This window comes from Hyperoodon ampullatus (assembly GCF_949752795.1).
Source record: "Hyperoodon ampullatus genome assembly, chromosome: 11".
In the NCBI taxonomy this organism is placed as follows: domain Eukaryota; kingdom Metazoa; phylum Chordata; class Mammalia; order Artiodactyla; family Ziphiidae; genus Hyperoodon; species Hyperoodon ampullatus.
Genome location: NC_136924.1, coordinates 92,302,530 through 92,318,895, shown reverse-complemented (window position 1 = coordinate 92,318,895; position 16,366 = coordinate 92,302,530). Strand labels below are relative to the sequence as shown.

The following is a 16,366-nucleotide window of genomic DNA, read 5'->3' as shown; positions in this document are numbered from 1 at the left end:
GTGTTTCACTGTCTGACAAATAGAAAGCCCTTTAGACAGGTAGTGTCTTTTGCCTTCTACAATTCTAAGATGAATGTGGGGATTCAGTACAATACAGAACCGGGGTTGTCCTGTGTGCTAATGTGTCTTTAAGACAGCGCTCAAAATTCTCATCTGCCCCCTAGGGACTACAAGGTGAGCTGCAACAAGCAATCAAAAGGCTGTGTCCGCTCAATTTTTACCTGATTCCTTAATCCTGAATGTACCCATTTCCAAGGTATACATTTTTGTTGTTAAGCAGGGACTGAATCTTTTCTGAACTCATTCCTGTTCTAGGAGTTGCAAACTCCAATGGCTGTAAGAACTAGGTAGGTCATTAATAAAAGGGATGGGACACCTGGAGGGTGTGTATTGAATTGAGAGCTTGTATTCCATCCAAAGGAGGCTCTACACCTCAGCCCCAGCAGAATGTGAGCCCAAGGTGGCCACTCTTCAGATTTTTTTAGGAATCCACAAATCTGGAGTTCTAAGGTAATCTCTAAATTTGTTAAGTGCTAAAGCCAATTTAATCTTAAATACACCACTCTTGGGCCACCTAGAACATGTCTATGACCCCAAAGCTGCCTGTGGACTGTGAGTTTTATGACCTTTCCTAAACATCCTCACCAGGTCCTCGTGTAGTGTCACATCGTGACCACAGGGTCAAATGGAGACAACTCAGGAAGTGAAATAATTTCCACAACAGCTGCAAAAGAATGTCAGGGTCACTTGGAACAGTAGGTGAGGGTACGTGACTTACTAAATGCAGTTCTAATTAAACAAAGAGGGTTAATGCTTTTTGGTTCTTTGGAAAAATCAAGCATAAATAGTGAAATGTTTCACAGTCCAATGTGTCAAATTATAAAAATTCATGTCCATATTCTCTAAAACCTAGTAGTAATGGGAAAAATGGAAGATCAAATACTGCCCACATTTGCCCTGTTGCTTGGAAGTGGGTCTGTAGTCTCAACACAGTATCTATGCCAAGTTTAAGCAGAGGACCTATGGGCAGCATTTGAAAGGTTTTTACTTTAAGTTGCCAGTTAAATTTCTAACAGATGTTGGACATACTCCTTAGAAATTTAACTGTCATCTTATTTAAAATAAGAAATTGTAAACAAGCCCTGCTGGGGGCTGGTATTTCTAAAAGCCCCTTGCGGGGGGGGGCTGGCATCATGTGGTTGAGAGCCACCATACCCTATCTTACCACCTTAATGGCACTAGACGCCATCTGAAGTGATGATATTTACATATTTGTTGATGTGTTTGTTGTCTGACCTCCTCATGAAGACAAAAATTCCTTGAGGGTGGGGAATTGGTTCGTCTTATTCAATACTGTTTCCCCAACACCTAGAATAGTGTCTGGTACTTAGTAGGGGCTCAGGAGATATTTCCTGAATGAACAACCCCAGACAATAAGCCTAATATCCTGGAGTTTCTGTAGCAGTGACTGAAGACCATAGATAATTCACGGTCTCCTGGAGTGAGTGATACAGGCCTTAACTCTTTCTTGCTGGGCTTCTGGCTCTATCCTCAACTTTGTGGAGGGATAAAAATTCAAATTTATTTCAAAGTAAAAGGCTGGAAAATAAAATGAGAACAGAAAACGGTGACAAAGTGGCAGTCTTAAATATCCATTAAACAGATACGTCTCTTCTCCTTGTGAAAGGGAAATGTCTGTGGTCAACTGTCCCCGTGTTTTATAGGTCAAAACTCAGATTTCTGGGCCTCATCCCTGGAGCTTTGGCAGCAGGACCTGAGAATTTGCATTCCAAATAAGTTCCCAGGTGATGCTGATGTTGCTGGTCCAGGGACCATACTTTGAGAATCACTGGTGTAAACTATAAAACGCTACGTGTCAGTTGCATTTTCTGTTTCACTCCCCACTTCACCATCATCCCCTTTGTAGTCAACCCTCACTAGGACCTGTCTTGTGACATAAACCACCTTCCCTTGTGGGAGGAACTCCTTTAATGCTTGTGGGTCAATCTACCCGCTGCACAATAAGGAAGCCATAAAGGGGAGACTGGCGGCGGTTTGTTACAGTGAAACAAAAGCCAAGGAGATCAAATGGCACGAGGACACACCACGAGGTTTCATGAACAGTCACTATCGCCTGATGTGGTTTGGTTGTTATGTAATGGTTACTGACAACTCACAATGTCCTAAATCTAAGCTGAACATGTTTTTAATTCCCTGATTTGGGGGCAATGAGCCCAGCATGGACTGCTGTGCTGTGTTGGGGACTTTACCATTCTTTCATTATTAATAAGACTCAATTTTTAAAAAATCCCTGTGCAAAAAGTTGTTTAAGAATAAAGGAAGAAAGCATGTTCTTTGCCAGTTTATCATCGGGCACGTCAAGGATTCTATGTGTTGTTTCCTAGTTCCTTCCTTTCAGTGACTAAGGCCAAAATCCAACGTTGTTGTGTACGTGTGCATGCGGTTCATTTTTCTTCACTTTCTTGTTTTCTAGAACCCAATTTCAGTTAAGATCGGTTTAAAAGATGTTCAATTATACTTCAAAAACAAACAAACAAACATAGAAAAAGAGATCAGATTTCTGGCTACCAAAGGCAGGGGGTGGGGGGAGGTGGAATTGGATGAAAGTGGTCAAAAGGTATAAACTTCTAGGTATAAGATAAATAAGTATTAGGGATGTGATGTACAACATGATAAATATAACTAACACTGCTAGATGATATATATGAAAATTGTTAAGAGAGTCAATCCTAAGAGTTCTCATTACCAGAAAGATATTTTTAAATCTCTTTAATGTTGTATCTACACAAGATGATGGATGTTCACTAAACTTACTGTGGTCGTCATTTCATGATGTATGGAAGTCAAATCACCTTAAACTCATACAGTGCTGTCAATTATATCTCAATAAAACTGGAAGAAAAAAACATGTTCAAGTAAAGAACAGTGAATATTTGCACAGCACCTGCTACACGCCAGATACTGTGCTAAGAATTTTAAATGAATTAAAGCTTATTTGATCTGTATAGCCACAGTCTGAGGTACGTACTATCATTCTTTCTGTTTTATAGATAAGGAAAGGGAAACAAAGAAAGTTGAAGCAACGTCTATTTACACTGCTTTGGATGAATCACTGTGTTAGGCAGAGGTGAGGAAGATAAGATGCCTCTTGGCTTTTAAACTATGCCTCAAAGGGTAAGTTCAAGAGTCCAAGGTTAAGGGGAAAGCATAAGCCAAGGCATATAGGCATGAAAGTACAAGAGGTTTGGAGAAGGGGTGGTTTCAATTATGCTGGTGTGTAGACTAAACGCAGAGAGCAGAAGAGGAAACAGGGCGGGAAGGTAGGTTGGTCTTGACTACTGTGATCTGGGAACCGGGGTCTGGAACACACTTTGCCCTCTGGAAGCATTTCTCAAATTTCAGTCCTTTGAGTTCCACTGTACCGATTTTTGCCACATCTGCGCACCACCTACACTATTTTTAATTACATATGAAATAACCTTCTTTTAAAAAATATATTTATTTAAAAATTTCATATCATGACTGCAAATGTAAGACAAGTGTCACTTGTCAAAGATAGAAGATAACTATGAAGATAAACAGATTATTTAAATAAAAAACACTCATCCCTCTTAATTCATGTACCACAGTGAAACCCACAATCACACTTGGGGAAACATTGAAGTGACAATGATGAATCACAGAAGATCAGTGGTCTTAGCTATCGGATTTTGCTTCTACTTTCTCTTTTATATTTTTGTATGTATTCATCTCAATGAACCTTCAGCTAGTTTGATATGAAATGCCCAAACTCCTCTCTCTTAGCTAGTTGAGCTCATAAAATATTTAATTGATTGTGTTTTATGTAAAACAAAGTTAAAATTTCATGTCACTCTCTTGGTAAGATTTGAAGTCTGTTTTGTAGGTCAGCTATTTTAAATTCCTCTTGGTGTTTTGACATGTCTCTGCACCTCCTGCAGGTGTCTGATCAATGGGGCTGCATGGCTGCAGTGTCACTGCCATGGTGGCTGCATTTTAGAAGAGCTTTTAATGCAGAAGCAAACTATTTGCTAGAAAATCAATCCCGTCCATGTAATTAGGACCTAGACAACTATTTCTGTAGGTAGCTGTGGCCTTTGCTATTGGGAGAAACGTGTTCTGTCCTCACAGTCTGAGGAGATACGTTCTTGTTCTAGCTGAAAAAAAGAGGTAATGTATGCATGTATGTATTTTTAGGGATGTGTGTGTGTGAATGTGTGTTTAATAATAGATAGTGAAAAGGTATAAGGATGTAGGGATGCAGAAAAGCTTTTCTGTTGTTGTTCTTATCTTTCTTGCCTCTCTCCCTCCTTCCATTCCTCCTTCCCTTACTTTTTCATTTTATAATCTTCTCAGGAAGATATTACACTGAAACAGCCAGTCCCAGTTTAAGCCAACTCCGCCCACCTACCTGGTACAGGACCATTTCTGAACACTTTGTTTAAAAACTCTCATGAGATAGTGCTCACATACTTCCATGGTGTGATCTGTCCTCTGGTCTACAAAATTATCCCCATGGTAGTGCTACAACTTGGACGCCATTAGTCTAGTTATACTGTTATACTTTGGGTATCAAGGCAAAACATATATTGGACTTAAATGGAGCCAGACATAAATATCTACACTCAGCTCTGCCATTTCCTAAGTTCATGACTTTGGCAAATCATACAACTTCTCTGAGCCTCAGTATACTTACCTGTGCAATAGGAGGTAAGTTTTAATAGGAATCAAAATTAGGTCATATATGCTAAATCTCTTCATAAACCACATTCTTAATAAAGGGCCCCCAAAATGTCAGATGTGCTAGTGCCAAGTCTTCCTAAGATCCCTTGATCTCAGGATAGAGTGTTCTAGAAATTGTACATCTTTCTCAGACCCTTTAGGGAGAATAGATGTTTTTTCACTGTTCTATAAAGAGAATGCTGAGGTGGCTTAAATATCCACCAGAAATTCTACCCAAGAGGTAGTATTCTATTCCTACTCCAGAAAGCTCCCCTCCTTATGGGATGAGTGAAAAAGATGGTACATGTTATTATGAGAATAGCCAAAATTGACGATCTTGGAAGACACCATACACCAAACCTTTAGAGTAGAAAAATGTGAAAGGATATCTAGCAGAGTTTGGTGTAAACGGGGAATATTGTGCACGTTGAAAATACAGCTGTGGAGCATGGTCCTCTTTCCCTTGGGGTCTATCTCTCTCTCCCGGACATCTACCTGTGTTCTTCTCCTCTTTTATTTGTCTCCTCAAGACCACACTTTCATTGTCATCATTCCCCTGGCACAGATCTGTTTTAAGTTTAAACCTTCAGAACACGTAGCCGATGGAGCTAAGACCTGGAATGCCTGTAGAACTGGCAATGCGCAGCCTTTATGGGCAGCAGAGAATACCTGGGTCACATCATCACAGAGAAGGAGAGCTGGAAGCAAGTGCAAGAGCTTGTCTCTCTCTCAAAATGAAATAAAATGTTCACCAAATTATGGACAGAAATCATTCTGATAGAGAGAGAAAATAATAAAATCACACCAAATAATCCTGAGTGCTATGGCTGTTGTGGAATGCTTGTATTCATTTTTTTTTTTATTAATAGCTTTCATTCTTAAAGGCAGTTTATTTTCTTAATTGGCCAACGCTTCCTTTCAACTCTTTGTACTGGGGGCCGATCAGCAGAGTTAACATGCCAAGGTCAGTGCTTCCCTCCCTGTGCACACCAATTACTTTACCCTGGTCCCGGCCAGCTCTCATGAGTAGGTATTGTGGAGAGAGAGGCTGTGCGTGGACTTGTATAAATCTGTCATCGCTGTAGGAAAAACTCAAAGCAGAAGATCTCCTGGTGATAGGTCAACAGAGGCATGCTTGTAGATGAAGAACATTCAGATATTATAGCTTTAATGTCACACTTCAGACTTCAGGGCAAGTGTATATGCTATTAATGTATGCACGAAGTAGCTTGTTTGGTGGAAAATACACCAAGGTATGAAAAGAGTCGTCCCTGCCATGATGGCCCGGACAGTCCTGAGGCACATCAGCCTGTGGGTATGTGAGTCAGCCAGCCAGGTGCTGCCCCACTGGTGAAACAAGGGGATCACTCTCCCTTCGTCCTGGGTCACTTGGGGCACAGAGGATGGAAACAGCACTAGAAACGATGTCACACCAAGCATGAGCCCTACAACTCCTTAGGAACATGGGCCTGAATTTTATAAGCTTCCAACTCTCAAGAAAATGGTCCCAGGATGTTGAAGACTTCAGACACAGACCACATGAACAACCCCATCCTCTGTGTGCTATAACTGCCAAAGATAAGAAATATTCTCATCAGCAAAGTTAGAGGATCAGAAGGTCAGAAAGAGAAAAACCCTCTGGGATCCCCAGCAGACCAGGAATCACAAAGGAGAGCCTTTCACACCCACTGCATGTGTGTCTTCTCCTTGTTACTGAATGAATATAACCCAAGCTTCTTGAATTAAAGGATATCATTTTGAATGTTTAGGGACATAAAACAACAACAAAAAAAGGTGACCAAACCTTGTCACCTCGCACATCAATCTTACACATCAAAGCTGGATTATCAAAAACTCTGAAATTATTTTCATATGAGTACCAGTCTCTACTGAATACACATATGAATGCCTAATCATGGGGGATCAGTTTAAAGATGTATGATACATCTTTACAATGGAATATGAGGCAGTCATTAAGTTTCATGCTTTTGGATAACATTAATAAATAAGAAAATGGTCACAGTATCATAGTGAGAGAAAGAAGAAGATCGCAAGCTGTTCATACATTGCGTTTCCAGTTCTACTGTATCACACTGTATTGTGTTAAAACATACACATATACACACACAGACACAGAAAAAAGCATCAGTAAGAAACAGAAGAAATGTAAACACTAATTCTTTGTAGGTATGTAAATGGGTAAATTTTATTTTGTCCCCTCAAATATCTTTAATAAGCACCAATTACCTTTATAATAAGAAAATCATAAATGTTGTTTTTAACCTGTATATTAACATAAGAGTCTTGTAACCTCGACACCACTATTTCATCTTCAATACCACTACCGGAAAAGCATTATAACCTAGAATTAGAAAGTTCAGAGGACTCAGGAGCCAACCAAAGACAACTGTCATGAAATAAAAATCTCAAGAAAATTTAAACAAGGTGGATGAAAGCTATCTTTTGCCTTTGGGGATCCCTTCCTCTATACAGTGTTTCCTTAAGTCAAGATTAAGCCAGCACTTCTGTCTCCAAGCTCCATCCTGCTTTTCTCCCCCATCAGCAGGTATAGGTTTCAAAAGCAAAGTCAACCAAGGTTATCTTTTTCTTTTATCCATTTCAGTCAGTGGCTGATGACAGCACACGAAGACAACCAGCCTTTCTGAAATGACATTTCTGAAGTCCTTTCCCCCAGTACAACCTGCTCTGCTCGTCGAATTATTTTATAAATGTACATGGCGGTAGCAGCTTGACATGGTGGACGGAGTCTACCAGGAGTGGGTGGGGAGACCTTGGGGGTTAAGGGCACACCTCCCCACCATGGGCTGGCCCCCCGTGGGCTCTTTCCAGGACCCTGGAAAAGGGTGTAGGCCAAGAGCATGGGCCACAGCTCTTGGAGCTGAGGGAACCAAAGAAGGGAACACTTGGATGTGAAAGTCTGTGATAATCACAACTTGGAAAGACAACCAGAAGCATGTAATCCAGAGGCCTTGTCTATAAACCATTGTCATATATATGCAGGGTCTTTACTAACCAAGCAAGATGAAAGAGCCACTCAACTATTAGACCATATCAAAGAGTCAGATTTAAAATCACCTTAGGTTATAGAAATTTTAAGTGTCACAATAAGCGCCCTTCTCCTTGCAATACTTCTTTCCCCAGCAACTAGGAAAACAATGATACTAATTTGGTGGGAGCAACACTAAGCTCATAGTAGGTGCTCAATCGTTACGTGCAGGAAGGAGGGAAGGGAGGGAGGGGAAGGGGAGAAGAACTCTCAAAGCCTATATAGTCCACGCATTGTTGTTTGGGCAGGACTGCACATTACAGAGCCGTGAAGATATACGCCATTTTTAGTTCTTCCAAAGTCAGCCCCTGGTGGGGTTAACAGTTCTGGCACTCAACACTTCTCTCTAGGAAGAAATTCTCCTTAGAGCTAATATAAATTTTCTCTGCTTGATCTTAAGCCCACTTAACTCTGGTTCTGTCTCGCAGGAGAAAGTGGACAGCTGATCTCAACATTTGGTCCACTAATTCTTCATATATTTAAAGAGAGTAAGTCATCACCTTGTTGCGTCGTCTTCTTCTTCCCCTCTGTGACCCCAATTCCCACAGCCTTTCTCCATGGATCCTGTTTCTTAATCCCTGAATCCAATGATGCATATTAGTATGCAGTTCAAAGTCAGCAAAAAGAGCATGTTGTCAAGTGGTGGTATCGGGAGATGCAGAAAAAAAACACACCAGCATGGGGAGGACCTTCTGTTTCACTCCTCGGACGCCCTCTAGAAGTCTGGAGAGAGCACGTGGATAGCCCGTGGCCTCTTCCCCCGGGGCGGGAGGTGGAATTCAGTTGGGGCAGGTGGGTTCAGGCAACACCAAGTATTTCCTGGCCTGCTTAGGACTGCCTCGCACCACTGTGCTGGGCACAGACATGTAGCGGAAGACCAGCCAGATGTGGTTCCTGTGCTTGTGAGCAGACCGTCAGTTTGTCCGTGATGAGAGAGAGTGTGTGTGTGCGTGCACATGCTCTCTGAAGGGATGGACGGGCTGTTTTATGTCATGAGTCCATGGCTTTCAAGCAGAATCTGCCACAGCAGCAATCAACCTCTGTCATCTCATCACCCACTGGATCGCTCTGGAGTAGGATCACTCTAGTCCTCAGGTATCGGTGTCACAGAGCAGCCACAGCCTGGACTCAGTGCTGTCTCCTGGACACGGGGCTACCGGAAGCATCCCTTAACCTGTTTCGTTCATCCCAGGCTCCAGATGCTGGTGGGCCCTTCTGTTTTATAATGTTGTTGCTGCTGAGGCAGCTCTGGGGAGTCTTCTCTCTACCAGTTTGGTTACCCTTCCTCTCTCTCACTGATCCATACGTTAATTCATAAATACGACTATGGACTCAGCACTTCCTACCGACCACTTTCACCTTTAACCCTTCTTCCACTGGTGGATGTGGCTGTAATCTCTCAGGATTGCCAGCCTAAGGTGATAACTGGGGCTTGGGGAGCCCAAAGAATGATCTAGACAAACGAAGAATGCTTTAATCTACACAAGGAGGGGTATTTTCTGGTAGGTGGAGGCAGGGAAGAGGGAGAGTGCTTCTAAAATACACCTCTGGCGAGTTTGGGGGAAAGACGAGCGGAGAGGCAAACCATATGTATTGTCCTGCAGTTCCGACCCAGACAGTCCCTTTAAGGTCTGTTTACCTCTTACAGCCTGAAAAATGTATCATCATCATTTCTTGAAGTCATTACTCAGAACACACCTCACTGCATTTCATTTTTACTATCCCCATTTTAGGAACGATTAAATGGAAGCAGGGAGCAGTAGCAATGAAGCAAATCATGAGAGGCTCTGATAAAGACAGAAGCCTGAATGTTTGTTGGAACTGCTTCTCTGTGCCAGACTATTTTTAATGCAAGTTGATGCATCTGTCCCCCTCTTAGAGAGACTTACAAATGAAGCTACTCTGCAAACAAATATTTTTCACCATCCCCTACCCTTTCCAACTCACCATGCTGTGTGTGTGTGTTCCTCTTTATTTTTTTTTGGACTTTTTTTTTTATTGGAGTATAATTGCTTTACAATGTTGTGTTAGTTTCTGCTGTACAACAAAGTGAATCAGCTATACGTATACATATATCCTCTCCTTCTTGAGCCTCCCTCCCAATGCCCCCGCCCCCGTCCCACCCCTCTAGGTCATCACAGAGCACCGAGCTGAGCTCCCTGTGCTATACGCAGCTTCCCACTAGCTAGCTATTTTACACATGGTAGCGTATATATGTCAATGCTACTCTCTCAATTCGTCCCACCCTCCCCTTCCACCCCTGTGTCCACAAGTCCATTCTCTACGTCTGTGTCTGTGTGTTCCTCTTTAAATGTTCTTCACATTTCTACATACCAGAGAAATGTACTTGGCTTTCTGTGAATATAATTCTGATCCAGAGATCGCTTTGCTGTTCTAGCCCCCAGCCTCCATGCCTCCTTAGAGGCTACTAATATATGATCCCACTAAAGGTTCACAAAAGCATGTACTATTCATTTAACAAAAGAGGTTGAGTAAATGTAGAAAATTTGTATATGCTTGGGAGTATTTTCAGAGCAAATACATAAGACATTGAGAACTATGATTGCTCTGAGGAGGGACCTGGGGAACCAAGGATCATAGGTGATCAGAGGACATTCTTTTTACTGGATATTCTTCTGTATCATTTGACTTTTTACCATGTGCAGACATTACCTTAAAAAATTACTCGAGGAGGGTGGGGACTACCAATTGGTATTTGTTGAATACTGGCTATGTTTCAGCCACTATTAACTGGTTTTACTATAATATCTCCTTTAGAGTTGGTTACTATAAAATCCCCTTTAATCTGTAGGACAGCCTTATGTAAAGCCCCATTTTACAAAAGGGAAATAGACCCCGGTGATATCAGTCGCTCTGTATACACAGCTGATAAATGGCAATGTGGGAAACTGAACTCGGCTCTCTCTGATTTCTAAATCCATGCTCAGTCCCACAGATGATCCTGCCTTCACTTGAAGTCTTTTGGAAGGAACCAAATTGATAAGACAGTAGCTTTGAGACTACTTTGTAAAAACCTGAAGGAATATTGTGAAATCCTATCACACGATTCACACTGACGATACATCTTCCTCCTCCTGAGGCTTCCTGTTGAACACGGTTCGGGCGTGCCTGCCTGGAGATGAGCCCTCCTGAAGGTGCCCTGAGTGCCTTGCTGGTCCTCGGAGTGCTCAGTCCGTAGGGAGATGTCCCTGCTCTTACGTGCTTTTCAGTAAACCACTCAGTCTACACGGGAGAGTCTCAGGTAGAAGCGAATGGTCACTACCAGTCACTGCTCTAACCCTCCTGAGCGTACGGATTCTTCATTTATTTAACAATTATCTTTTGAGTGGTCCCTCTGAGCCAAGCACTCTTCTTAAGTGTTAAAATTATTGAGGTGAACTAGGCCCTTGCGCCCACACAGCATACGACCTGGTGTGGGAAAACAGGTGATAAACAAAACAAACAAGCAGACAAATAAGCAAAACGTCAGATAATAAGTATCTTGAAGAAAATGAAAATAAACCTGACTGGGTGGCTACTTCAGCTTGGGTCAATCAGGGAAGGCCTTCTGAAGAGATGATATTTACCTCAATGACAAGAATGACAAATACGTCCTGGGAGCTACTGTCCTTAAAAACAAAGTCGGGCTCCTTTTGTGTGCTCCAGCTCTCACCAACTTCCATGCCATGCTCCTATTTATTTACAGCATGAATATGTAATCTCAGAAGTTAGAGCTGGAAAGGACCCATCTCATGCCATGATTCTAGACACGAGGGAAGAAAGATCCAGAAAAGTGAAAAGAGCAGGTCACACAGCCAGTTAGGGGCATCACTGGAAGCTAAAGGCCCCATCTCTTAGCCCACGCCTCTTCCACAAATTGAGACTCATTCTCTTCTTATCTCCCCAGTGACCATCTCTTCACTGTAGAATCCTCACCCTGAGGCCTGCCTCTCTGAAGTCTAAATCTTCCCTGGACCACTGGGGACCTTCTGGAATGCTATTAGGAGTCCTAAGAATGCAGAAGGGTTCTGGGGACTAGGGTGACAGTGGAAGAAAAGGTACAACTTCCCACGGTTCGATTTTACCACATCCCAGATATGCCCTAGACTTATGCCTGGCATCCCCACCCTGCCCGCAAGGGCTTCCAAGTTTGGAAGCTGTGTGGCTCATGAACCTAAGGAATACTGAAGATCTCTCTTCAGCAATGCTCCCTGATGTAACCAAGTCAGTATGAAAATGTTCTATTCTAGGATCCCAATCCCCCCAAAAGACTTTATCAAAAGATTACCCACAGAATTTCTTTAAATAACAAGCTCCCTTAGCACACTTAAAGTACGACCTATGAACTCAATCTACATAAAGATTTTATCTCCCCTCACCCCAAAAAATGAGCTCTTGTATCAAGGGCACTAGCATAAACTTGGATTCTTAATGATGGATTTTAGACTCTTGTATTATGTAATGGTTCTCATTCATTCTACACATATTTATAGAGCTATGCAACATGATCCTCCAGGTTGCCATGAGGACACGACAGTATAAAGACACAGCCTCTGTCCTCTGGAAGCATCACACATGCAACTCTAACACAGGCAGATGTGACGAGTACTACAACAGAGGTACGGACCAAGGCTACAGGGGATAAGGGAGCAAAAAATTATATCTTGGTCAAAGATCAGGGAAGGAGACTGCAACATTTTAATTGGGCTTCAAAGGATGATTATGATGTGTATAACTGGACCATTCACTCCAGGAAAAGAAAACATCACGACACTCTGTACAGAGAGCAAGACGTACAGGGGCACATTCTCAGAACAGAGAGGTGTCCAGTGTAGCTTGACGGTGAGATGGGAAATGGTGAGGAAGAGAAGATGGGTGTTGGAAGAGAGACCAGAGCCTTGAATGCAAGAATAGATAGAGTTTGGGCCCAATCCACACACTGCAGAAGCTCTGAGCAGGTTTTGGGCAGAGAAAGAACATAACTAGAATTGGGGCTTGGGAAGCTCTTTCTAGACGCCATGTCCAGGGCTGATCTGAATGGTTCAATGTGGGCGTCAGGGAGAAGGAGGCCCATTTAAAAAAATATCCACATGGTTCCTAGATCATATAGAAATAAGGACTAAATTCAAGAGTTAGAGTAGAGATAGATCTGTTAAGGAGGGGCGAGATCCAACCCCCAGGAAGGAGGGTCTAGTTTTGGAAAGGGCTGGGGGTCCCAGGCCTCAGATTCCAGCCTAAGGAAGAGAAGGCAGCACAAATGATGGGAAGTGGTGTCTCTTTAAGACGGGACGGTTGTGAGAGGGCCCCTTACTTGAGACAGTAATCATGAGTCTACTGAATAAAAGCCACCCTAGGTGGATGTCTTCTGATCCACGTATGAAGCCTCCGTTTTTAATAACTCCTCTTCTGGAGATATACAGAAGTGCCTGTTGTACATGCCGGCCCAGACACTCCTTGAATGATTATGTCTCCACAGCAGCAGTGAAAAGCAGCTTGACTGGGGTGAGGAGTGGAAGCCCAGGGAATAGCCATTTTGGGACAAATGACAACTCAGGGGAGGGGTGGCAGCTTCAATCAAGAACCCCGGGCATAATGTCAGCCTTATAGCCAAGCCCTGATATGAGGAACACATAACAGATCAAGGACTTCGGTTTGAAAGATAAGGCCCTGGGTCCCACCACCTGAGACACACATGCCTGGTTTCACAGGTGAGCATTCTCATAACCACCTGTCCACGGCTCTCTGTGACAAGATGGTGAATTTCACGAAGTTTATCTCTGGCTTCTTTTCCTGGCTACTCTCTTTGGAACTATATCACCTGTTTTCCATCCTAGTCAGAGCCATGCTGACATCCTGAAGTCTGTTCTCAGCCAACTGGCCCACAGCGTCTGCAGAGTCTGTAAATCAATGTTTCCCAACGTGATTCACAGAATATGATTTCATGGGTAAAGGGATCTCGTGATAAATCATTTGGGGAAGTGCCAGATTAAATAAAATTAAAGATGTTTCTTTGCTGTAAGACACCTCTATTGGCAACAACATGGATGGACCTTGAGGGTGTTATTCTAAGTGAAGTAAGTCAGACAGAGAAAGACAAATACTGCATGATCTCACTTATAAATGGACTCTAAAACAAAAGAAAAAGAAAAAAACCTAGTCCACAGACACAGAGAACAGACTGGTGGTTCATCAAAGGGTACAAACTTCCAGGTGTAAAATAAATAAGTCATGGGAGTGTAATGTACAGCATGCTGGCTGGGGTTAATAATACTGTGTTGCATATTGAAAGCTGCTAAGAGAGTAGATTTTAAAAGTTCCCATCACAAGAAGAAAAAATTGGGGGGGCTTCCCTGGTGGCGCAGTGGTTGAGAGTCCGCCTGCCGATGCAGGGGACGTGGGTTCGTGCCCTGTTCCGGGAAGATCCCACATGCCGCGGAGTGGCTGGGCCCGTGAGCCACGGCTGCTGGGCCCACGCGTCCGGAGCCTGTGCTCCGCAACGGGAGAGGCCACAACAGTGAGAGGCCCGTGCACCGCAAAAAAAAAAAAAAAAAAAAAAAAATTGGAACTATGTATGGTGACGGATGTTAACCAGACTCTCTGTGGTGATCATTTCACAATATATACAAATATTGAACCATTATACTGTACACTTGAAACTAGTATAACGATGTATGTCAACTATCCCTCCGTAAAAGACACCTCTGAACTTTCAAATGCTAATATGTTCTGAGAATCTCCCAGAATGAGACAGAGTAGACAGCACCTCTCAGTCTTATTTATCTGTGAAACCATTTCTCAGCAAAGCGTCTAAAGGCACCAGTGCCCTGCCGCACATTCTCGGGAACACCAGTGATGAAATTACTCTCAGGAACATTTGCACTTAACTAGGAATCAGGTATAATCATAAAAGCCAACACCTAGTAAGTGCTTACTATGTGCCAGGCACCCTTCTAAGTCCTTTACATATATTAATATATTTAATCCTTATAACAACCTTGTGTTATTGGTACTAGTATTATTATCCCCATTTTTCAGATGAGGAAGTGGAGGCACAGAGAAGTTAAGAGATTTGCCCAAGGTCCTCCACAGACAATTTAGTGAGTAGGGGAGCTGGGGCTTGAACCTAGGCAGTCTGGCGCCCACGTAAATTAACGCCTAATGGTAGAATTTCAGACACTGTGATCAGCTGGCAGGGGGAGAGATCCTGAGAAGAGCCTTGCATGGCAAATCTCCAGTCACAGGAAATCCAGACCTGTGTGCTCATAAATGAGGCTTCACAGGCCTCCCCAGTACACCGTGTAGGACACGACTTCTGAATTACACCACGATCTGGTTTCTCCACCTAATTGTATTATATTGTGCATGCACACTCTTCCATGAAAACAAAGTCATGCTGCAGACAGCACCACTACCAATAAAACAGGAATACATAGGGACAATCATCTCTTGATTGACCAAAGTAGCAAGAAAATGAAGATGCAAGTTTGAGAAATGGCCTCCCCTGTGTTCTTAAAGTGTTGATCTCTTGCTCTCCAGCTCAGAGAGCAAAGCCAAGGTGCCATTTTCCTCCAACGGGTTGCAGACTTTCCGATCCCCACCCCCTCTACTTAGTATGAGAATTGCCAAAGACATGTCCTACCCTCTCCCACTTCCTCTCCTTGTTCAGAAGTATGATCACCAGTTTCGGGTGCATCTGGTAGCCGTCTTCACTGAAGGACAGATTTCTCCCTTCAAAAGTCACATTGATCAGATACCTGGAAAGATAAAATACAGAGAAGGTTGAAAGTACGAAGAAGGTACGCTAGAACAAGATGGTTAGGAAGACGTAGAGAAAGGGCCGGAGGCAGACACGTAGGTAGCGGTACAAATACCACGAAACGCTTGTACCCCTCGGGTTCCCATCTGGTGATCCAGTACCGTCATCCAAGTTTTCACATAATAGGAATAATAAGAAAAGACAGAAATTTAAAACAAGGGCAGTGGGTTTGACTTTAGTCTGCAGCTATGACTGAGCAACTTATTTAGCCTTTTGAACACCGGTTTTTTCACGATCTGCCAAAAATGGGGTAATAAAGAACCTACTCTATTAGGTTTGTAAGGCTTAAATTAGATAGCTTACCAAGGGGCCTGGTGCAGGGTAAACTCTCATTAAGCGTTAACGATTAGTATTCAAAAAAGGAGCTGGATTAAAGGGCAGAGGTGGTAGAGACAAGACACAGTGGGCGTGGGTCAACACAGCTTCCTGCTCAGAGAGGCTGGAGTTTAGGGTCTTTCCGCCTCCCAGAGACATGCCTACACTTTTGAACTCTTGCGATGTGCCTGCCCAGCCCACACTTCTAAGGGTTGCAAGATAAGTCCAGCAGTCAGGGATCTGGTTCCACGAGATGCATCTGGAAACCAGGGCTATTGCACTTTGTAGAGTGAACAGAAAATAGCAGGGGCGGGAGGTGGTGACAGGGGAGGAGGGAGAGACATTTCACAGAGTGTTCTAGGTTCAGGCACTTAAACTAGCAGAAACTCAAATGATTAGAGTCAGAC

General features: G+C 43.0%; 1 protein-coding gene across 1 annotated transcript in view; it reads right to left on the bottom strand.

Annotated features, from left to right (window-relative positions):
• The window catches only part of GRIN2B (glutamate ionotropic receptor NMDA type subunit 2B), a gene marked incomplete at both ends in the record, with an annotated part of 299,444 nt that overhangs the window by 93,850 nt on the left and 189,228 nt on the right, over positions 1 to 16,366 (bottom strand). Inside the window, one exon of the mRNA XM_079714477.1 lies at positions 15,468 to 15,582. Coding sequence (XP_079570603.1) covers positions 15,468 to 15,582 — 115 coding nt within the window. The remainder of the gene's footprint in view (positions 1 to 15,467; positions 15,583 to 16,366) is intronic.